A 24453-nucleotide genomic window follows, 5' to 3' on the forward strand; every position below is an offset into this window, starting at 1 on the left:
GATTTATTTATTTATTACATGTAAGTACACTGTAGCTGTCTTCAGACACACCAGAAGAGGGAGTCAGATCTTGTTCAGGATGGTTGTGAGCCACCATGTGGTTGCTGGGATTTGAACTAAGGACCTTTGGAAGAGCAGTCGGGTGCACTTACCTGCTGAGCCATCTCACCAGCCCCCGGGTTGAGTTTTTAAAGCCTCCATTGCGGTGGATGCTTCTGTTGGATGCCCAGCTGTTTTCATTCCTTTTCTCTTTGCCACAATAATGAGAACCTGAAAGGAAACCTGATTTTACCTAAGGGAGAAAGGGTTTTCTTGGCTCACAGTCCCTCATAGAGGGATGGCTTGGAGGTAAGAGCATGAGGCAGCTGGACACAGCGTGTCCACAGTCAGGAAGTGGAGAGACATGAACGTTGGCATTCAGCAGCTTCCTCCCTTCCTCTTTTTCATTCAGCCTGGGACCCTCCCCACTCAAGGGACAGTACCACCCACATTCCAGGTGGGCCTCTCCTCCTGGCTACCCCTACTGGAAAGTCCCTCACAGAAGTACCCAGAGTGATTCTCAACCTAGCCACCGTGATAAGGACTAGACAGCCAGCTTTCCTCAGACTGAAGGGGCACCTGGGATATGGAACCTTGGGTGTGTCCCTAATTTTGGAACAGCTTGTCAACCTTCATCCAACCTCAGTCTACGAACCCAGCTCCAGCAGGTGGGCATTCTCTAGGAGGTGACCAGTTTTTCTGCCTGGAAATGGCCTTCTCCAGCTCCTGAGACGGGTTCACAGTGTTGGTGCCAATCCTGTCCCTGAAAGCCAGCTTGTCACAGTTGATTACATGAGGATCATTATATAAAAATGACACCCCAGTTAGGTGCTGGTTTGTATGATTGCTTTATCCAGTTCTATCCTGGTCAAATGGGAAGGCAGAGTCCTTTGAACGTGTGCAAAATGAAAAAACAAACAAACAGAAAAAGAAAAAGAAAAGAAAAAAGAAAAACAAGAACCAAAACCAAAAGCAAAAACAAAAGTAAAAACCTGGAATGTTCTAGAATGTAAAGAGATAGCATAAAAGTGCTGGTTCCAGAACCTCCTATGAAGGGCAATGAGATTCAAATGCTGCGTTGTTGTGTCCGGCCAGCAGATCACAGCCTGGGTTCTAGCCTGGAAAGGCATTTTGGAAACCTGGAAGAGAAGAGGGGCTAGGCGGCGAGAGAAAGAAATGCAGCTAAGACAGGCATTCTGATCAAAGCTCAATTTTACTGTTCCGCACGCAGTTATGAAGCAGGGGAAGGGGGCCCGATTCCCGCCAAATAATCTCAGGGTCCAGTAGCAGGGTGACCACGTGTATGGCTCCAAACAGCAAAGCGGCAGGTTCCAGCAGTGGGCGTGGCAGAAAGATTGAGCGGGAAGCTCCACCTCTGAGCAAGCAGGTTTCAGGCTGGGGGAGGAGAGACTACATCGCTTCACTTCAGTCTCCCAAAGACTGGAGGCACACCCGGAATGCGGAGTTTGTACCCTAAAACAGGGAAGTCCTGGACAGACTGGCTGCTTAGGGCAAGGTCTTAATGGGAGAAACTTAATCTAGGATTACAAAGACCTGATAACGGAGGCAGGGGGATCTCAGGTTCAAACCCAGTATGCTCTACATAGTCAGTCTGGGAAATAATGACATAGAGAAATCCTGTATCCAAAAAGGGGAGGGTCTGGGGACTTCAGTTAGAAGAATGCTTGTCACACGGAGAGTTCAAGACCAGCCTGGGCTAAGTGAGAGCTTGTCTCAAAAACAACCCCACCCCCAACCCTGCTGTAGAGATCAGTGATATCCCCACTACACATGCGCAGCTCCACAGCCTAGAGTTCTCCTATCGTCACCCCAGGGTCCCTTCCTGCTCTGACCGACGTCCTGGTTCCTGGGACCTCATAGCCTGGGGAAGACAGAATCTCTTGATTGGATGGTTGTACCTATGGTACTTTCTTTTGTCTTTCGTTGCAGGTTCATGTAGCCCAGGCTAGCTTCTAACTCACTGTGTAGCTGAGGCTGCCCTGGAGTTCTGATCCTCCTGCCTCTGACTCTGGAATACTGGGATTATAGGCATCACCGTGCAGCATAAATTATGGGGTGCTGGGAGTTGAACCCAGAAGTTTGTGCAAGTGTCTATCTCCTGCATAGCACCCACAGCCTAACTTCTTATTTTTGATTTATTTATGAATACAATGTCACTATCTTCAGACACACCAGAAGAGAGCATCAGATCCCATTACAGATGATTGTGAGCCACCATGTGGTTGCTGGGAATTGAACTCTGGACCTCTGGAAGAGCAGTCAGTGCTCTTAATCACCAAGCCACCTCTCCAGCCCTGCAGCCTAACTTCTTAACAATTATTATTATTGCTATCATCATCATCATCATCATCATCATCATCATTGTCACTGTGTGTATAAGATGTATATGTGTGAGTAAGGATACACACATGCACACGTGTCAAGCTGTCAGAGGTCAACTTTTAGGATTTGGTCTTTTCCTTCTACATTGGTTCTGGGCACAGAACTCAGGATACAAGGCTTGCCTGTCAAGTACCATAACTGTTTGAATAGTCTCATCAGCCTTTCTTTTGATTTCTTTTCCTTTGAGATAGTATCTTGCTGTGTAGCTGAGAGTGAATTGAGAGTGCTTGAATTCACAGCAATCCCCCTGCTTCAGCCTCCCAAAGGAGAGAGAGAGGGAGAGAGAGAGAGAGAGAGAGAGAGAGAGAGAGAGAGAGAGAGAGAGAAGGGGAGCACAGGGGACAGTAATATGGGTGTAAGAGCATTCAGCTCTTCCCTAAGGGAGGTGCCTCTGGTTTTTGTTTTTAAAGNCATCAGCCTTTCTTTTGATTTCTTTTCCTTTGAGATAGTATCTTGCTGTGTAGCTGAGAGTGAATTGAGAGTGCTTGAATTCACAGCAATCCCCCGAGAGAAGAGAGAGACAGGAGAGAGAGAGAGAGAGAGAGAGAGAGAGAGAGAGAGAGAGAGAGAGAGAGAAAGAGAGAGAGAAGGGGAGCACAGGGGACAGTAATATGGGTGTAAGAGCATTCAGCTCTTCCCTAAGGGAGGTGCCTCTGGTTTTTGTTTTTAAAGACTAGAAAGAACATGGGAGAGGGCTGGGGGGACAGCTCAGCAGTTATCACTAGAGTGTGTATCACAAGCCGGGCAGTAGTGGCACCTTTAATTCCAGCACTTGAGAGGTAGAGGCAGGCAGATTTCTGAGTTCGAGGGCAGCCTTTTCTCTGTGCCAGACTGCACAGAGAAACCTTGTCTCAAAAACAAACAAACAAACAAACAAGAAAACAAAAGCGTGTATCACTCACTGAGAGGACTCAAGTTTGATTCCCAACGCCTGCCCGTGTCGGGTGGCTGGCAACCTCCTCTTGCTGCAGCCCCAGGGGTCTGATGCCTCTGGCCTCTGAGGGCTCAGGCTATAAAGGACTTTGCTACACAAACCTGGTGACCTGAGTTTGAATCCAGAACATACATAAAAGTGTGGGGGGCGGGGGGCATGCCTGTTCTAAGGTCGATATTGCTAGGATGTAACACCATGTCCAAATGCAACTGGGAAAAATGGGTCTATCTGGGTTACACTTCCACATCGCCATTCATCACTGAAGAAGTCAGGACAGGAACTCAAACACAGCAGGAACCTGGAGGCAGGAGCTGACGCAGAGGGAATGGAGGGGTGCTGCTTATCGGCTTGCTCCTCATGGCTTGTTCAGCCTGCTTTCTTACAGAACCCAGGACCACCAACCTAGGGATGACCCTCCCCATTAATTAAGAAAATGCCCCACCACCTTGCCAGCAACCTGATCTTTCTTTCTTTCTTTCTTTCTTTCTTTCTTTCTTTCTTTCTTTCTTTCTTTCTTTCTTTGAGTTTTTTGAGACAGGGTTTCTCTGTGTATCCCTGGCTGTCCTGGAACTCACTCTGTAGACCAGGCTGGCCTCAAACTCAGAAATTCACCTGCCTCTGCCTCCCAAGTGCTGGGATTAAAGGCATGTGCCACCACTGCCTGGCAGCAACCTGATCTTATGGAGGCATTTTTTCCTCCTTGCTCCGGCCCTGCTCACTCTGACCCAAAGATTTATTTATTTATTTATTTATTTATTTATTTATTTATTTATTATATGTAAGTACACTGTAGCTGTTTTCAGACACACCAGAAGAGGGCATCTGATCTCATTACAGATAGTTGTGAGCCACCATGTGGTTGCTGGGAATTGAACTCAGGACCTCTGGAAGAGCAGTCAGTGCTCTTAACCGTGGAGTCATCTCTCTAGTCCTGGAGGCATTTTCTCAATTGAGGATCCTTCTTTCAATTTGTTTGTCAAGTTGACAGCACAACTGTAATGCCAGCACTGGGAAGATAGAGGCAGGAGGCTTAGAAGTTCAGGGTCATCCTGGGCTACATAGTGACTTTGAGGCCAGCCTAGGCTACAAGAGATCCCATCTTTAAAAAACCAAACAGAACAGCAACAAAGCCCCTAAACTCTGCCACGCTTGCTTAGGTCCTCCAGAGCCAAGAAGCCCTGGGGCTCAGAAGCCGGAGGTACAGCAGCCTTCAGACTTGGCTCTCTGTGTGAGAGAGTACCCAGGGCCTGAGCATCATGGGGGATGATTGCTCGGCAGGGTAAAATCATGACCTATAGGCAAATACAGAGCAGACTCGTGTCAAAGTGGATGCTTTTCCTTCTCCGTGCTAGATGAGAGCTTTATCATGAAGCCACAGCCCAAGCCCTCAGAGCTTTCATTTAACACGTTAATTAGCGTTATGAATGGTTCAAAGAGCACTTTAAAAAGTTGGGCAACTTAACAAAGACAGATTATAGAACCAGATTGCAGAGTTAGGAGTGGTTTTTTTTTTTTTTTTCTCTTCTTCTTTTTTTTTACAGCTAGTGAAAGTCTACCAGGCCATAAATCCTGGAGTTGTCTGTCTCATCAGACAGAAGTGATCTCCGACGTTCCTGAATAGACTCTGCGAGTTACGTGACTCTGCCTTAATCCGTTCTGTGAGGTGCATTAGCTGTGCGCAGTGTGGTCTATCTCATGCTTCTTACACTTTCTCCACAGGGCTCCTTTCACTGGAGAAACATTTTACAACATCTGGGGATGGAGGCCCATAAAGCAGGCATGCACATCAAATATTTATAGAGACACACTTGTAGTCCCAGTCCCAGGGAGGCAGGGATATGCAGGTTGTCAGGGCTTGCCAGGCAGCCTGGACTACTTAGAGAACTCAAGAACAGTCAGAGACTAGCAAAAAAAGATGGATAATGCCCAAGGTTGTTCTCTGGCCTCCACAGACACAAGCCAGTGAGCGCTGGAGCCTGCAGAGGCCAGAAGACAGAGTTGGATCTCCTGGAGCTGCAGTTACAGGCAGCTTACAGCTAGAAACCACATTCTGGTCCTCTGAAAGAACAAGCCAGACTTTTACCCACTGAACCACCTGTCCTGTGCATGACGGCATCTATCTATCTATCTATCTATCTATCTATCTATCTATCTATCTATCTATCTATTTGAGACAGGGTTTCTCTGTGTAGCCCTGGCTGTCCTGGAGCTCACTCTGTAGACCAGGCTGGGCTCAAACTCAGAGATCCACCTGCCTCTGACTCCCGAGTGCTGGGATTAAAGGCGTGCGCCACCACATCCGGCCACAGTAGCAATTTTTAAGATGAAACATTCTAGCAGAAAACAGTCCAGATGCACTGATTTGATACTTCAATGGAGAGGCTTCTAGGAAAATCCTGACTGTCTTTAGTTAATACATCATTACAGCTTTCTCCTTTCTTTCTTTTGGGGCGGCTGGTGGTTGTTGAGACAGTGTCTCTCTGTGTAGCATAAGCTGTCCCAGAACTCATTATGCAGATCAGGCTGGCTTCAACTGCACAGAGATCCAGGAGCCTCTGTGTCCAGAGCCCTGCAGAAAATTTCCTGCAAAAAAGTAAAACTTTGTATAATCAGTTTGAGACATACTCTTATGTGGCCTCTACTCTGAGCACTTTGGGAGGTGTTCACTGCCACCAAGTGACATGACCGCATGCATTGTGTGTCCAGAACTGTGGCTGTGGTGACGTTACACGGTGCAGCACAGTAAGCTCTGCCAGAGACATCTCGGATTCTGAATGTGAGATTTCAAATGAACTCGGTCTTTCTTTTTTTTTTTTTTTTTTTTAAGNTTTNTTTNTTTNTTATATGTAAGTACACTGTAGCTGTCTTCAGACACTCCAGAAGAGGGCGCNAGATCTCGTTACGGATGGTTGTGAGCCACCATGTGGTTGCTGGGATTTGAACTCTGGACCTTCGGAAGAGCAGTCGGGTGCTCTTACCCACTGAGCCATCTCACCAGCCCAGAACTCAGTCTTTCTGATACCCCCTCATTCAGTTATGAAACCCAAGAGCCACAGTTGGGAAAGCTTGCATGTTGTTGTCCCTGGATCACACTGGAAGGATTTCCTGTCCGCTGTGGTGTAGTATGATCTTACAAGTGTCAGATGGCTAGCCGGTATGATGCTACACATCTGATCCCAGCACTCTGGAAGCAGAAGCACATGGATCTCCATGAGTTCAAGAACAGCTTGGTCTATCTCATGAGTTTCAGCATAGCCAGGGCTAAATTACAGAGAGACTCCCATTCTGATGGCATTTAAAGCCATCCTACTAAAGGCTAGGGGGACCACATAAGTGCAAATTTGGGGTAGCGATAGGGAGATGACTTGGAGCCTACTGAGAGCCCTGCTGAAGGATGTCTAATATGTGAGGAACTGCAGACCACGCTCCAGATCGGGCAGGCCCTGAGCAAGCGACACTGACCCCGAGACAAAGAAAGCAGGGTGGCTAAAGACAGATGCCTCCTATTTCTTGCTCAGGCCAGAGTCTTTCCTGTGGGAACAGTAGCCAACTCATTCATGCTTTCCTTTCAGGAGGCCAGTTTCAGCTTCCTGGGTGGCGAGGAGCCGCAGATGATATTTGACTGGGTGGACGTCGAGAGTAGGGGCCGCCTGTCGCTGGAAGAATTCAGCTCTGGACTCAGTATGTCTGTCCTGGAAGGGTCCTGGGGACTTCTTGTACACTATTGGGCTGTGTGACAGGCCAGGTGATCCCCACTAGATCTGAGAGCTACCAGCTGTTCCCCCTGAACCCCTCCCTCCTATTCTCGGCATGTGTGTGTGTGTGTGTGTGTGTGTGTATGTGTTGGGGGAGGGGAGACTAAAAGCACCTGGCTTTGATGAAGGACCATGGGCTATAGTCTCCCCAGGGAGCTCCTTTCTAGTCTCAGTCAAGGCTCCAGGTCCCCAAGGGTGGCATCTGGGGGATAGAGAAGAGGAGGAGGTACAGGAGGTAGGAATGGTATCTAGGGGACAAACCTCCCATGACCTGCCCCTCAGAAGGGACCCAGGCATCAGGATAACTCCCGTGTGAGCCTCAACCACACAGCTCAGCCTTGAACAATCCCGTGCCCACTTGAGGTCCTCAAGGTCGTGGGGCTCAAAGGTTTAGGGTGTAGGAGACAGCAGAGGGGGGCCAGGTATCAGTATTCACAGGCTGGGGTAGCTCCAGGTTTGGGTGATAGAGAAGCTGAGGGTGGAGTGGAGGGACCAGCCTGGAATTGGTGGTGGGTGGCGCTATGCAGTCCTCACTCAGAGCCAGTCCTGCTCCCACCCTACGGACTTGCCAAGTTGTCCCTTCCCAGGATACACAGAGCACATACTACACTGATTCTGTCAGCGTCTGAGGCTCACTGAAGACCATCTGCCCCTCTGTCATATCAGCCTGGCTCCTCACTCAGGGCTGTACATGGGGTTCTCTGCCCAAAGTGCCTCCTCTGGAAACCCACTCTGTGTCCTGCTTGCAAGTCACACCTCAGTTTTCCTGTTACCGTCTTAGGGCACTCTGAGATTTCCCTTCTTCTTCCTCTTCTTCTTCTTCTTCTTCTTCTTCTTCTTCTTCTTCTTCTTCTTCTTCTTCTTCCTCTTCCTCTTCTTCTTCCTCTTCCTCTTCCTCTTCCTCTTCCTCTTCCTCTTCCTCTTCCTCTTCCTCTTCCTCTTCCTCTTCCTCTTCCTCTTCTTCTTCTTCTTCTTCTNTCTTCCTCTTCCTCTTCTTCTTCTTCTTCTTCTTCTTCTTCTTCTTCTTCTTCTTCTTCTTCTTCTTCTTAGATTTATTTATTTTATGTATATAAGTACACTGTCACTGTCTTCAGACACCCCAGAAGAGGACATCAGATCTTATTACAGATGGTTTTGAGCCACCATGTAGTTGGGAATTGAACTTAGATGAGGTTCCCCTTCTAACACAGTCCCCACCCTGTCTCAGTGGAAACCACTGGCTCATTTATTTTATTTTATTATTGTTCTTTCTTTCTTTCTTTCTTTCTTTCTTTCTTTCTTTCTTTCTTTCTTTCTTTCTTTCTTTTTTCTTTCTTTCTTTCTCTCTCTCTCTCTCTCTCTCTTTCTTTCTTTCTTTCTTTCTTTCTAAATAGGGGTTCATTGTGTAGCATTGGCTGCCCTGGAACTCCCTGTGTAGACTACGGTAGCCTTGAACTCACAGAAATCTTCCTACCTCTGCTTCCTGGGTTCTAGTTTATTTCTCGAGGTCATTTAACAAATTAGCTTTATGGAAAAAAAAAAAAGATGATGATGATGATGAAAAAGGGCCTGTGAGATGGCTTAGTGGGTAAGGGTGATTGCTGTCCAGCATGATGACCTGAGTTCAATCCTCAGAACCCACTAGGTGAAAGTCATGAACCAATCTCTATATGCATACTATGGTGCGTGTGCAAGCACCACACACACACACACACACACACACACACACACAGTGGGAGAGACATATTCTTCTCAACTGTTGAGCTAGAATGTCAGCTCTCCTGGGCCTGGGATTTGAGTGACTTCTGTCATCACTGGACAGTGAATGCTTACTTCCTGAGTGGGTGAACCCCGCTACCCTGGAGCTTGCAGAACGTCTCTAGGCATCTCTGGGCCTCAGGCAATGTGAGAAACAGGTGCTCCCAACTTACAAGACTCCCAAGGCTCAGCTGAGGCATAGAGGAATGTGTCCTTGTTCAAATGTGGGGAAGTCAAAGCCTTCCCTCTGTTACCTTCTATCCCCCCAGAAAATGTCTTTGGCTCCAGCCCTGGTACCCATAGACTCCGCACAAAGCGGTCATTGCCCTCTCAACGAGAATCTGTGACTTCCACCTTCCCTGTCCCCGAGGAGGCTGATGCTGAGGAGAAAGAGGCCTTCCTGGCCCTTGTAGGGCAGATGGAGACTGGCCACTCCCTTTCTGAGTAAGTCTCTGGTGGGGGTGAGGGATTAGGGTAGGACTGGGTGCAGACAGACCCCAGCTTGGCCACTTAATAGTGTGTGACCTTTGACCTCTGTTCCTGGCTACAATGTGCCCTTTAAAGCAGCAGACTGATAGAAGCCCTGTACAAAGATTGTCTGGAGGGTCCCCTTGCTCCACTCTCCCTAGAAAGATCAACCAGTTGGAGCATTGTCTCTGAGGGGGACCTGGAGACTCCCGAAGGGTCCCTCAGTAGTGTAACTTCAGACATGGTGGTGCCCTGGGCTGGATGGTTTTGAGATAGAAGAAGGTCAATTCCTGCGGCATGTCTTGGGATCCGGCTCTGAGTGTATGAGAGTTTCGTGTGTCAAGAAAAGGGGACCCTTCCCGAGAGGCCTGCTAGAGCCAGCCAGGGACTTGCCCTCATCCATGCTCTCCAGCTTGCCCCTCCCCCCACAGGCCTCCAAAAGATGAGATTGCTCCCATCTGGTTCAGAGGGTGGGGTTGCTGTGGGCCAGGCTGGGTGGGACCTGGGGCGTAGGCTGGCAGAACAGGTGGGGCAGGGAGCCATTTACCCACTTGGCAGCTTGGCCCTGCTCCCTCACCCTCTGGGCCTCTGTCTTCATGACTTAATTAAGTCCATGTGAAAGTAGTATGTACCGGGTGCCAACCGTGGGCAGGGCCCCGGGCTGGCACTTACTCTCAGTGTTTCTCTCCTTCCCCCTGAACAGTCTTGCTTCGTAAATATTGGTCTTCGCATTTTCCCAGTGAGCCCCGGGAGGGTAAAGGCTTGCTAGAAACCACACAACTCCAGAATGGGAGAAGAGCGGAGGCGGATGGAAGCCTTGAGCTAGCTGTCAGACTCCCAAATCTCCCCCTCCCCCCACGCCCCCATTAGCCACTGACTCACAGGGAAACATGTGGTACTGGGGGTGGGGTCAAGAAGGGCCAGCTCACATATAGAAATGTCCCAGGAAGCAGTGGCACTTGAGCTAAGCTTTGAAGTATCGTTAGTAGAATTTTGTGATTCAGGTCCCCAAGTCTCTGGGTGTGTTGCCATTAAAACTGAGGACTATGGTTAGGGATATGGTTTTGTTTGTGGAATGGCAGCATACATGAATCTGTCTGTGGGACCCATTCCCAGCACCACCATAAAACGGGACATAGTAATCCCAGCCTTTGGGGGCAGAAGAATCAGGAGCTCAAGGCTATCCTTTGCTACGCAGCAAGTGTGAAGCTAGCCTGGGCTGCATACAGGAGCTCTCTCCCTTCCTAGCCCTCTTGTATCTAATCTCCAGAGCTTTCCCCTACTCCAGGCAAGCTGAGATCTGGAAGCTGTGGAGAGAGTTGCGGCAGGAGGAGCCCCAGTTGGCAGGCAACTTGGAGGGCTTCCTGGCCAAGATGAACAGCCGCTTGCAGGAGGCTCAGGCCGACAGGGAGGCACTGGCGTGGACCCTGAGAAAGTGAGGAGGGGACATAGCAGGTGTTTCCTGAATGCTGTGGAACCCTGTACAAAGGGGGCTTGGAGGGTCCCCTTGCTCAATACTACCTGGAAAGATCAACCAGTTTGAGCATTGCCTCTGAGGGGGACCTGGAGACTCCCTTCTGGAGTGACTGGAAACTGGGAAACAGCCAAGTTTGAGGAGGAACAAACTCTAGGGGTCTGTTTTGTGACCCTCTAACCATCACGGTTACAACCCTGTCACCAGAGCCTGAGTCATGGAGTCTAAGATGGTGACTGAGGCTTGGGGCAATGGGCACCATTGACAGGGGTGGGGGTGGGGGTGGGGGTGGGGGGTGGGGAGGAGGCTACCATTAGAGGTATGATCAGTGTTGTAGACCCAAGGTGACAGGACAGGGGTCTGAGATTGCTGAGGGCAAGCGAGGCAGGAAGGCTCCAGGCATCAAGTTCCAGAGGTCCCCAGTGGCTTTCTGGTGCCCACCTCTTGCCCCTGTAGGCGAGACTCTGACCATCTCCACAAGGTGAGACAGCTCTACGAGGAGACAGAGGAGCAGATCCTCAGGGAGAAGCAGCAGCTGCAGGCCCAGGTGAAGCCATGGATGAATGTCTCTCTAGGCTAAGCAGTAGCTGAGCTGTAGGAAGGCAGCAGAGGGTGCTGGGAGCCACCTGCCCTGCAGCTTACACTCCCCAGAGAGATGGGGTGGGCCTGCCAGGCAGGCATGTGTTCTCTGCAAGGTACCAGTGTTCCCCAGGACTGACTCCCGTGTCTTGGCTTCAGTGTCCTTGTGAGAATATAGGCCCAAGTGGGGAATCCCCAAAGTCCTCTTTGTGGGTACCTTCCAGTCACTGAAACCCCAGGCCAGGGTGGAGGTAAGATAGGTTGGACCCGCTCAGCTAAGCTGGCTCTGGAGTCTGCGGGGCAGGGCTGACCAGTTTTCTCTGCAGAGCAACTCCCGGGGCATGGCTCTCAGTGCTCACATGCAGGAGGCCCTGGAGGCCAAGGAGCAAGAGGTTCAGCGGCTAGCAGAAGGCCAGAGAGAGGTGAGTACAGACAGGCCTTCTGAGAGCCCAGACTCCAGAACCTTTTTCACTGTTCCCAGCTGGACAGGTCTCCTGAAGCCACAGGCAGCCAAGAACTCCCTAGGCTGCTGACTGACACATCAGGGCTCCCTTCCCAGTGTCCTGGGAACACTGCCATGGGTCAGATGAGGTCCCCACAAAGAGCCAGACAGACCCAGGGAAATGAGTGGAGAGTTTACCATACCCTCAGGTTTTCAGTGTCCACGAAAAGAAGGTGTCTACCTCCGTGTCATTTCCCAGGCCTCCTGGGTCAAGTGAGGTTTATATGGAGACATCTGGAAAAGGCAAAGGTTTGGACAGGCTGGGTATGTGGCATGCGCTGTAACCCCTGCTCTCAGAGGTGGAGGTAGAAGAGTCAGGAGTTCAAGGCTAGCCTAGGCCATCTGAGACCCAGAGGGGGCATGATAGGGAGAAAGAAAGGAAAGTTCTGGACAATGGGCTCCATTATCATCTGAGAAACCTTGGCAGGTTCTTTATGTTTGTTTGTTTGTCTTTTTTATTTTTTTAAGATTTATTTTATATATGTAAGTACACTGTCGATGTCTTCAGACACACCAGAAGATGGCATTAGATCCCATTACAGATGGTTGTGAGCCACCATGTGGTTGCTGGGAATTGAACTCAGGATCTCTGGAAGAGCAGTCAGTGCTCTTAACCACTGAGCCATCTCTCCAGCCCATCCCCAACCCCCTGGCAGGTTCTTAACACATCAGAGCCTGCTGGGTGGTGGGTTGGCTGAGGACTCGAGGGCTACTATAGAGGCTGTGCTCTCTGCTCTGTGGGCTCTTGCTGTTGGAACCTTCTGAATTACCTTTGGGTGAGAAGCCCCTGCAGTCTAGCTGCTGCAGAGCTTGGTCCCAGGTGGGCATGGCTGAGGATCTGTTGTCCTCTGTTAGTGATATCTGTCCCCGATATCACAGGTCTCACTGTGTGGGGGATAAGGCAGCTAATTAGATGCTTGAAAGATGACCACCCATCCAATTGGACTGTTTAAGCTGGGTCTCCAGGACCTGGGCCATGGGGGCCAAGGGGACAGGGCATCCTTGTCTCGCCAAAGTCTTGGAGGGTTTTGGCCAACCCTCTCCTCCTTTCTTCTGCCCTCCACAGCTAGAGGCTCAGCTCCTTCACCTCAGCAGCACACAGCAAGAGGCCAACCGGGAGAACCTGCAGCTCCGGGAGGCTGAGCGGGACCTGGCTGGGCAGCTAGAAGAGGTGCGGGGACAGCTGCAGGTGACAAGAGGACACTTGGATACTGCCAGGACTAGGGGCAAAGTGTCCTGGCAGATAGAGGAAGAGCCAAGGCAAGTAACCACCCTCTCTGGACAAGGGTAGAGAGCAGTGACTCCTCGGAGCCAGGAAAGGCTGCTCTCCACATAGCCGGTTAGGTCTCTGTTCACACACACACACACACACACACACACACACACACAAATGCAGGCACAGACAGACACATACATACACACAGACAGACACAGATACACATAGAGACACACACAGATACACACATATAAACGCATACACACAAACATACAGATAGACACAGACATATAGACACATATACGTATATATACATACATACAGACAAACATACACAGATGCACAGATACATGCACACACATAATGTCTCTCATGCACAGACATACATATAAACATACACACACATAAACAGATAGATACATACAGACACATATACATACATATATACACACATACAGACAGACACAGACACATATACACAAATGCACTCATAATATTACACACACACAAAGACATATATACAGACACAGAAACACACACACACATAGACAAATAGGCACACACAGAGACACATATATACACATGCATACAGACACACACAGATACATATACACACATATCTCACACATACAGGCATACATACAGACACAGACATGTACAGCCACATACACACACAGACACGCACACACACAGCTCCCAACGAGTCAGGTACTTGCTCTGTTTGAAACAGCTCAGAGGCAAGAAGGCTTGCCTGGTCAGGGCAGGCTTCCTGGAGGAGGCGAGGCTTCATGTGGATTTTGAGGTACAGAGTGGGATGGGGGTGCTTTCAGCTACCCTTAGAGGAAAGCTAGCCACAGGAGGAGTTATGTGACCAGGATTTGGGGGTACCACTAACCTGTACTCCCCCAACCTCTACTTTTCCTTTCCTCCCCAGTGTCCCCAGGGCAAATAAGGAGGCTCCAGACCCTCAGGCTGTCCCCACAGAGGAGGCCCCACTGCCTGAGCTGTTTGGGAATAATGACAACTGGGACCAGTTCCTCAGCAGCATTGAAGACCACTCCTACAGAACCCTGCAGCTTTGCTGGAGCCCACCCCCAAGCCCGAGTAGCACCTCTGCCCCCCAGACTCCCCGCATTGTTAGACAGATCTCCATTTCCAAGATGTCTGCTCTGCAGTTTTCTCAGGCTCCAGCCTCAGATCCAGACCTGGGTCCAAGAGGCTCCCCCGAGGTGCCTCCTGGTGGTGCCAAAGATGGAAAAGGGGTGGAGGACCCCAAGGGACAGGATGAGCAGGGTGTCAGTTCTAAGCAGCCTGTGGACTCCCCTGACTCAGATGCCAGACCCAAGGGCCCTTTCCTCTGGAGTCTGCCAGGAGCCCTGACGGGGGAGTCTGGGACTGTTGAAGCAGCTTTCAGAGATCAGCTTGCTTTTGAGGCTGAGCCCCCTCCTCAAGGGCTCTCTTCTTCTCCTCAGTCCCCAGCCGAGCCCAGAAAACAGACCCAGACTCCAGATCTGGGTGACAAGAGCCTTTGGTCTGGACCCGATCCAGCCAAACTGTCCTTAGAAAGAGAGGTCATGGCAGATGACCTGAAGCTGGGGTTAGGGTCTCAGGGAGCCACAGCTCTCCCTGAGGGAGCCACAGAGCCTTCTCTGAGCCTGGAGGCTGTGGACCAAGTAGGCCCAGAGAGACCAGTGCAGGATGCAGCACATCTGGCTAGGCAGGAGAGCCATGCTAGGGGATTCCAAGAAGCCCCTGGCCAAGTCCTTAGTCTGGATAGCCTGCCTACCCACCTCCCCCAGAGTCTCGAGGAGCAGCTCAGGCCCGAGGAAGGAAACTTAGGAGAAAGAGGTCAGCAGGACCCCGGATCAGAAGCCAGGGAGGCTCATAGCCTGGAAACTAGAAGCACTGAATCACCCCAGCAAGATGACCCCATGCCTAACACATCACAGCCTCCTGCTGAGATGGAAGTCCCTGCTCCTGGCCAGATGTCTCCTCCGAGGGGCTCTCCCATCTTGGGGGCTGGGGCTGGGCTTGCAGTGGGAACCCCAGAGGCCACACACACTCTCCTTACCCTGGCTGAGTCAGAAGCCCAGCCTGGGCCCATGTCCATGCCTGTTCAGGTGGAGAGCAAGTCAGGTGCCCCTCAGCCCACAGAGCCAGAGGCAGAAAGCAGGCCGGAGGACCCAAGAACAGACTTACAGGAGGCTGAACCGAGTTCTTCCCCTGGGGACCTCACTGCTGGCAAGCCTCAGACTGACCCTGACTACCTCTACCATGTCATCTTCTTGGGGGACTCCAATGTGGGCAAGACATCATTCCTACACCTGCTACATCATGACGCTTTTGCTACTGGGCTGACGGCCACTGTAGGTAAGGCCCTGTGGGGAGGTAGCAATGGAGAGAAGAGGCTGAGCCGGGACCAGCAAGCCATCCCAGGAGAAGTGGCAGGCTCTGCCTTGGCCACAGGCCTTCATGAGGCATTATTTTATATGGGCATAATCTTAGCATTTCGCTAATCGCCTCTAATTACAGGCAATTTGCTTTCCCTGCATTGATCTGGTTAGCTTATAATGCACCACAGGTGCAAAGCACCATGCAATTTAGGTCCTGGTGGTAGTAGAGTGTGAACAGGCTAGTCTCCGCCCACACAGTAGGCCATTCCCTACGGAGCCTAGCTGGACATGCTCACGACATGCCCCAGGTCTGCCTGCCTGCCCTGGCAGGAGATCACAAGCAGGGTATTTTACATAGAATATATTCCGAGTATGGCAAGTTAGGACCCTAGGGGCGTGGGTTCAAATCCTAGCACTACCACTTACTGGGGCTATGAACTCTGTCTACTTTGTCTCACAACTCCCGGAGGCAATTGGCTTATAAAGACGGAAGGTTTAACTCTGGCTGGCTCAAGAGTTGGGAGGTCTTGGTTCATAGTTGATCCTGTTGCCTTTGGGCTGTGGCAAAGCAGTGTATTATAGTGGGAAACACATACTGGAGCCAAACTATGCTACAGGGAAGCAAGAGAGAAAGGAGCCTCAGAGGCAAAACACTGGCTTTTCCAGCATAAAGTTCTGGGCACTGCATTATATTGCTGTCTTAGCACATAGGAGGCAGAGATGGAGGGTCACAAGTTCAAAGTCATCTTTGGCTACTTACCAAACTTGAGGTCAGCCTGGGCTACATGAGACCTTATCAAGATGGGGTGGAGTTGGGTGCGGGGATAGAGAAGGAAGAAGCTGAAGCCAGGATCCCACAGTGCACTTTGAAGGCACGTACCTAATGACCAAAGACTTTAATGCCAGCCAAGCCTCATGGGTTTGGTTCGTTGTTGTTGTTGTTGTTGTTGTTTTGACACAGGGTCTCTCTCTATAGTCCTAGACCTCTATATGTAGACCAGCTTGGCCTTGAACTCAGAGATCTGCTTGCCTTTGCCTTCTGAATGCCCTAACCTCTTTATTATTATCATTATCATTAATTTTTGATGTGTGTGGGTGTTCCTGATGCCCTGAGAGGCCACAGGAGGATGTTACAGACGGTTGTGGGTGTTGGGAGCTGAGCCTGCATCCTCTGGAAGAGCAGCAACGCTCTTAGCTGCTGAACCATCTCTCTAGCCACACGCCTTATCCCTTTAGCTCTGCTACTTCCTGATGGCACCAAGCCATACGTCCATGGGCCTTTGCAGGTGGACAGTTCAGGTCCAGCTCTCTCTGGTTCTCACATCTTCTTCTGACAGCAGAGAGGGGAGTAGCCCCTGCTTCCTGCAGGGGTTGCAGGTTCATGCATGTCACCTGGCATGCGTCGTACACTCAATCCATATTAGCCATCATTTTTGTATGATAAGTCAATATTTGACCATGATAGTTTAGTGGTTCCCAGAAGGGGGTCAAAGGTGGTGTGGTGTGTGCCTCTATGTCAGTTCCAAGTTCCAGGTTAGTTAAGAGTCAGTGCCAAGCAGATGGCTTAATACTCCCCCATTATTAGAGGGGACTGGGACATGCTTTAGGGTTTCTCTGCCCTTGTGTTATGGTTTGCATATGCTTGGCTTAGGGAGTGGCACTATTAGGAGGTGTGGCCCTGTTGTAGAGGGTGTGGTCTTGTTGGAGTAGGCGTGTCACTGTGGGTATGGGCTATAAGACCCTCATCCTAGCTGCCTGGAAGCCAGTCTTCCACTAGCAGCCTTCAGATGAAGATGTAAAACTCTTAGCTTCTTCTGCACCATGCCTGCCTGGATGCCGCCATGCTACTGCCCTGATGATAATGGACTGAACTTCTGAACCTGTAAGCCAGCCCCAGATAAATGTCCTTAGAAGAGTTGCCTTAGTCATGGTGTCTCACGCAACATGTCCACAGGCCAACCTATTCTAGACAATTCCTCATGGAGACTCCATTGCCGTATGATTCTAAATGGTATCAAGTTTGTAATCAAAACTACCCACACACCTTCTTCTTATCATGTGGCAGAAAGATCTGTCAGCCTCTGTGGGGACAGAGTCAGGGGAATGGCTTTCAGGAGGAGGCATATTATTGAGAGTTTAACATAGATTTTAGCTCCGGTGCTCACAGGGACGGGGTAAGAAAGACGCATACCCAAAGACGCATGCACAGAGACTCATGCACAGAGATTGGCCTGTCTTTGTACCTTCCACCCTGAGGCTGGGTTCTAGCATGTTTGCGTGAGTGCACTCAGGTGTGTGTGGAGGCACATGGCTTTGGGAAAGGTCCTCCGGGCCTCTTCTGCCTTATTCACAAAGACAGAGTCTCTCAGCAAATCCAGGGCTTACCAATGTCTCTTCCTTCGGAGGCTGCCACGCCCACCCAGCAATTATGCTGGCTTCTGGTTATCTGAACCCCCGTCTTCAGGCTTGCATGGCAAGTGCTGAAGTCCTGAGCTATCTCTCCAGCCCTCTGATGCTCTCTGTGTGTGTCAGTTCCACACAATTCCATAGCATAGACTCAGGCAGAGCAAGCCTGCACCTGTGGCCAGCCAGGTGTCCCGCCCCCCATCCCATCCCCTCTCAGAAAGTCAGAATGCTTGCTGAGTTCATTCGAGGCCATTGATTGGGGACACAGATACCAGGTGTTCTGACTTCTTCATGTGTGATTCTCAATGTGGTCCCCCCCTGGTGGCACAGAACTGAATCCTAGTGAGGTTTCTGGCCCTTGCTCACCACCCGCCCCACCTCAAAGGTTAGACCCCACAGGGGAAAGTCTGACCTCTCTGTGCCCTGTTCTGCCCTTGACTATTGCGGATGTGTGTGGGCCACCCCCTTGAACCAGTAGACCAAATGTTGCATATCTGACGGTTTCTGTGGCTTTGCTGAACAGTTTTGGGGCACACTGGAGTCTCTTGAGGGTAGATGAGGGGGCGGAAATTAAGTGGGGAGGGGAATAGCAGTTGCAGGAATGGCCGAGAGCCGTTAGTGGGTGGCCCAGCTGAAAGTGACAGTCTCAAGATCCTGTCGTCCTGGGCTCCTGAGAACCTCAGAAAGGGGCTGTAAAGAAAACCACTTTCTACTCAGGAGGCTCCTTGTTGCTGGGCAGGCCAGTCTCCTTGGAGACTAGGGGCCTGTATGAACCACCAGGGATAGCAGCCTGTACTTACAGGGGTCATCATTGAAATCTGTCCCCCACATTGTGGATGTCAGGAGCTGCCAGGCTGCCATGGGCCCTTCAGGGAAGGGGGTGCAAACAAGGACAGAGCACCCCCTCCCATTCATTATTTTCTCTCTCTTTTAAAGATTTCTTATTTGCGGAGTGTCTCTGTGTTTGTACCTGGGTATGCCCATCTGAGTGTAGGTGCCCGTGGAGGCTAGAGAAGGTGTTCATAGCCCAGAACTGGAGCTGCAGGTCCTGGTGAGCTATGAAATATGTGTGCTCAGGCCTGAACTCAGGTCTTCTGTAGCAGCTATAAATAGGATGATAAATGTAGCCACCTTGGTTGTGCCCAGCAGAAACTGCAGAGCATTTAGGCACAGTTTCACTGTGGGTCTTTTAACTATCACCTTGCTGATGAGAAAGAAAGCTCAAGGGGGGCAAGTTGATTGGTCCCAGAGCCCTAGAGGCCCAGGGCACACAGCATGACCCCGTGGTCCTTTCTGCACCTTGGGAAGGCTGCTTGGTGGAAGGCTTGATTGTGGGGTTCTTTGGAGAGCAGAGAGGAGCCCAGCACCGTGACTCCCATCCTTCTATGGTTGGGGTTGGGAGTGGGCACACACCTGGGGCATCTGGAGTTAGTTGTCCTGGGTTGTCTCTTCTGTGTGTCCTAGGGGTGGATTTTCGTGTCAAAAACCTGCTGGTAGACAACAAAACCTTCGCCCTGCAGCTGTGGGACACAGCTGGACAAGAGAGGTATTCAGACCGTCCCCGCCAATGGTCAGGGACCTGGGCTGAGCTCAGAGTGTGGAAGGAAAGAGAGTAGCCCACAAACTGGGTGAGAGACGGGGTGTCCCCACTGAAGCAATAACACTCAAGGAATCAGGAAGGAGGGGCTGTGAGCTCAGGTGCTCCCTACTCTGCACAGCTCTGGGGATGGGGGTGGGGGTGGGGGTGGGGCGCTGAGTGATTTTCCCCTGACCGACCTCCTAGACTGTGGGTCTTTTTTTTTTTTTTTTTTTTTTTTTTTTTTTTTTTTTTTCGAGACAGGATTTCTCTGTATAGCCTTGGCTGTCCTGGAACTCACTTTGTAGACCAGGCTGGCCTCGAACTCAGAAATCCGCCTGTCTCTGCCTCTCGAGTGCTGGGATTAAAGGCATACACCACCACACCCGGCTGACTGTGGGTCTTTTATGTAACACATGGACCACAGTAATAGAAACTTAAGAGGCACAGAAGTTTGGCCCTGAAATTCCATTTCTGGAAACTTGTTCTAGGGATAATCTCATCCATGAAGCTCACGGTTTCATTACAGACATCATAAAACATGGGAGATGCCCTAAGTGACCCCTAAATACATCAAAGTCCACCCCTAGGATATGACAGTATGTGTGTGTAGGAGGGTGCGAGTCCTTGGGCTCTGGATGCCGTGGTCTCATGCAGACCCTTCGGGCAGGTACCACAGCCTCACACGACAGCTGCTTCGCAAGGCAGAGGGGGTGGTGCTCATGTATGACGTCACCTCCCAGGAGAGCTTCACCCACGTGCGTTACTGGCTCGACTGTCTGCAGGTGGGTCTGTTCGGGACTGCAGGCTGGCCTCAGGTTTTGGAACCCAGAGGAAGCTTGGAATCCACCTATCCACATTCCTCCTTTCACCAGGGTTACAAATGCCACAGTAGTCATAGGAATGACACCACCGGTGGGCTGAGGCATGTGTGGGCGGATGGACTGCGAGCCCTGTAGCATAGAGAAACCACAAACACACCGCACAGCTCCCACCAGCAGCTTGGGTTGACTCCTCGGTGGGATTCCCATTATCGGCGTATAGCTCCATCCCCCACGTACCTAATCTTTTTGTGCCTGGATTCTGTAGGGGGTTGTGCTGAATTGTGGATTCAGCAATTATGGGGCTAGAGAGACAACTCAGCCACTGAGAGCCCTCGCTGCTCTTCCAGAGGGTGGGCAGAACAATCCAGAAAGGCTTGGGGGGGGGGAGGTCTCTACAAGGTTAGCCATGAAAGTAGAAGTATTTTGTAAGCAGAAAGGAAAAAAGAGAGAGTCCCGGTGAGAGGATGGAGTCTAGAAACTTCTAGAAGCTTCTACCTTGGGGCTGGCTGGCATCCAGCTGACAGCACATATCCTGTGTGCAGGATGCAGGTGTAGAGGGGGTGGCCATGGTCCTGCTGGGAAACAAGATGGACTGTGAGGAGGAGAGGCAGGTACCCACTGAAGCTGGCAGAAGGCTCGCCCAGGTGAGTACTGGGGACATCGCAGAAACCAGGTTTCCCTCACATCCCGTGCCTGCCTGTGGCAGAGGCCTGGCTGTCACAGATATGGTTGTGCTTCATCACTCGGCCACTGAGGATGTCTGTCTCAAACTCAGGCTGTGCCCTCAAACCCATCTTGAGTGCTGTGTGGAATTAGCAGTTTCCCATGCACCCCCAGCCCACGTGAAAAACCTCTCCGAGTGAAAACAATTTTAAAAGCATCACTGTAATCCCCAATCAAGTCTTAATTTTATCTCTGGTCTCTAATTAACATACTCCCTTCTTGTTTATTCTATTTTAAGACTCAAATGTTTTTCCTTGGGAAGGCAACATCAAAAGCTTTGCTGCCAGACAGGGGTACTATTATTTATAAGTGAGATTTAACCACATTCTAGAAAAGCCAGGGAGATATATTTTTTTTCCCGGCCCCGCCCCTGACACGGTCCTTAGCCCCGCCCCTGACACAGTCCTTAGGATTCTAGCTAAACTTCGTTGTTGATTCATTTCTCACGATTGTGACTCACCATTGTGGCCCCAGGATGGCCGATTATCCGTTCTGGAACAGTAGTCTGTCCCTTTGAGAGTTCCTTCTCTGAGAATTAATCTTGCTACTAGGGCTGAGGATTAAGGGTTCCTAGAAAATGCACAGTTCACTTCCCCTCGGACATCCACTCAGGCGAGGGCAGGAGACTATTCATTCCTTACAGTATTATTTATAAGGGACATCAGCGGAGCTCCACAGTTACACCTCGGAGGTTTGTGTGAGAGGCCAGCGATTACCATGAAGGATCCCTGTGCTGGGGGGACGGGTGTCTTGTGGGGTCAGGAAGAGAAGCCTGAGTGTCTCTATGTGGCTCCCACTGGAGCAGAGGAGTGAGGGGTTTTTATTGAAAATGCTCGTGGTGAGATGCCGGTTAGAACCAGGAACCTGTATGCTTCCTTAACCTGCTCCCTAGTGTCAAGTCAGCAAAATCACGTGACTGTAGGAAGGGAGGTGAGGCCCGTAAGTATTTTAGAAAAACATACAAACAAACCCTGCGCGTTAAGAAGAGGTCTTGTATGTTTCTCCAAACTGAGCAGTCTGTCTGTCTTCTCCTCCAAGTCTGGGGGACATCTCCAGCTGTGTCCTGCGCATGTGGGGTGGGTGGTGGGCCGAGCCCCAGCCAGGGAATGAGGGTGGCAGACGAGGGCTGGCAGGGCTGGACCTGGCCTCTCAGGCACTCTGTGTACCTGCAGGAGCTGGGGGTGTCCTTCGGTGAGTGCAGCGCTGCCCTGGGTCACAATATCCTGGAGCCCATGATGAACCTGGCTCGGTGAGTGCGTTCCTATACCCAGAGTCCTCGGGAGCGGCCCTGCCCCTCTCCAGGAAGTGGTGAAGGAAGACCCTGGTTACAGACCCCATATTCTGACCCCGTGCTCCGTGCTCACAGCTGTCTCGCACCCTCTCTTTGCCTATAAGATTCCTGCTCCAGCCTTCTAGGGACTTTCATGACTGCGTGAATAGCAGGCGCTATCTGCAAGGCCGTCCTGCCCCGTGGAGCCTTTCCTTCTGACTGCGTCTCTGTCTCCTATCTCGCTGTGTGTTTCTGTCTCTCAACTCCTTACACTCCGTTGGTTCCCTACCCCCCTTCCCACCCCTGTCTCAGGCCTGTGTCTTTCTAGACCACTGTTTTTATGCCTCACACTCACTGGGTGCTCAGTGGCTGGCTGAGACGGGCAGCGGGAAGGGTATCAGAGTCTGCCAGCATTGCTGGCATGTGGTTAGATATGCGGCCCCTACAAGAGATCATCTGTTGTACTTTTCCCAGCTTCCGGTTTGCTCTTGACCTTGAGTTTGGGCTTTCAAGGGAACAGAATGTCCATCCACTTGCACACACATGTTGCTTGGCACCCAGGGGGCCAGAAAGAGTGACACAGTGACAGGACACAGTATCCCAGTTCTGTTTTTCCACTGCCTTGAGCATAGAGGTTGGGGAGCGGGGAGTCTCCCACCCCTCCATCCCCATCCCCCACCCCCAGCCCTCCATGCTGCAGAACAGGAATAACTCAGGGACATTGTCACACAGGTCACTTAAGATGCAAGAAGACCGCCTGAAAGCCTCATTGGCAGAAGTGACACACCCACAGTCAACCAAGAGAGCTGGCTGCTGCCGCTGATCACCAGCATGGTCCGATCCTAGACTGACTCTTCCCGTGGCTCCCATTCTGCTTCTTAGACACAGCTGGGACATAGAAACCCTGCAGGGGCCAATGTCACCTCTGTTCCACTGAGCAAACATGCCAGGGGTGAACGGCAGGACAAATCTAGATAAACTCCACACAAAGTGTCCCCAAGTCTTTCATTCACCCCAGGTGAAGAGATGGTAGGGTATTCTAGTTTCATTTCTGCGATGGTAAAGACTGATCAAGAGCAGCTCAGAGGCGGGGAAGGGCTCTTCCAGCTTATGCCAGGCCGCTGCCATCATTGTCAAGACAGGAACTGAAGCGGGAGCCACGGAGGACTGCTGCTTACTGGCTCACACACTGCCTAATGCTTAGCTTTTATAGATTGCCCAGGTCTACCTGCCTAGGGTTGGTACTGCCCACAGTGGATTGAATCAATCATCAAGCAAAGCAGTGCCCGGCACACATGCCCAGCCCAGGAGGGTTGGCGAGGACAATTCTCTATTTAAGAATTTCCTGGTTGATTCTAGATGGTGTTAGGTTGATAATAAAAAATGATCCAGGATGCAGGACACACGTGGGGGAGGGTGCTATTCTCCTTTTGAATATTTTTGGGGTTTTGTCGGTGTCTGGGGACATCTTGTACAACCAGGGGATGGGATTGTGGAGAAGGAAATAAAGCTTGCAGGGAGACTTTGGTGTCGACTCTGAAGTCACACATCCTGTCAGGACCCACCATGCCTGTGCCTGCCTTGCTTTCCCCTCTCAAATTCAGATTTCCTCCTTGCTAAATTCAATCCTGAGAGTAGCATCATTCTGACAATCGTTATAGAGGGTTGCACCAGGCTCCTGTTCCTTGCCCTGAAGCTTGGGATGCTCAGGAGCTCCTGAGTGCCCATGATTGGCGGGGCCTGGCCTGCAGCTTGGAAACCTGGAGGGAAGCTGGTTCCAGGATCCAGGAGGTTGGGGATGGTGTCTGAGTCAGGGTGTCTCCACCCAGCTCAACAGTCATTCAGCACTGGATACAATCCCCCACAGGAACCGGGGCTGGGATGGAAGCTTTGCAGTTTTTGGAGACAGACAGTTAATGCTATCTCTGGGGTCCAGCTTGGCAGGCCTGGACACCTCATTCTCTGTGGTCCGGGAAGCAAATGAGGATGAATGGGGTGTGTGTGTGGGATCCTCAGTGTTCTGTGCAGAAAGCCAAGAGGAGTGTGTGTGTGTGTGGGGGGGGGGGAGTCCTGGAAGAGGCAGGGGCATCGTTTCATTCTTGTTAGCCACAGTCTCTGCGGTAAGCCAGCACCTTCTTTTAACTGTTTAGGAAG

The 24453-nt window shown here is 50.9% G+C and overlaps 1 protein-coding gene across 1 annotated transcript in view; it reads left to right on the top strand.

Moving 5' to 3' along the window:
- The window catches only part of Rab44 (RAB44, member RAS oncogene family), a 34658-nt gene extending 10841 nt beyond the window's left edge, over positions 1–23817 (top strand). The window contains exons 3-14 of the mRNA XM_021150013.2: positions 6949–7057; positions 9138–9312; positions 10625–10771; positions 11267–11357; positions 11716–11811; positions 12958–13151; positions 14042–15477; positions 19371–19452; positions 20153–20267; positions 20849–20950; positions 22202–22278; positions 23032–23817. Coding sequence (XP_021005672.1) covers positions 6949–7057; positions 9138–9312; positions 10625–10771; positions 11267–11357; positions 11716–11811; positions 12958–13151; positions 14042–15477; positions 19371–19452; positions 20153–20267; positions 20849–20950; positions 22202–22278; positions 23032–23122 — 2715 coding nt within the window. The 3' untranslated portion in view covers positions 23123–23817. The remainder of the gene's footprint in view (positions 1–6948; positions 7058–9137; positions 9313–10624; positions 10772–11266; positions 11358–11715; positions 11812–12957; positions 13152–14041; positions 15478–19370; positions 19453–20152; positions 20268–20848; positions 20951–22201; positions 22279–23031) is intronic.
- The last annotated feature ends 636 nt before the right edge of the window (positions 23818–24453 follow it).

Source organism: Mus caroli, chromosome 17 (genome assembly GCF_900094665.2).
Source record: "Mus caroli chromosome 17, CAROLI_EIJ_v1.1, whole genome shotgun sequence".
In the NCBI taxonomy this organism is placed as follows: Eukaryota; Metazoa; Chordata; class Mammalia; order Rodentia; family Muridae; genus Mus; species Mus caroli.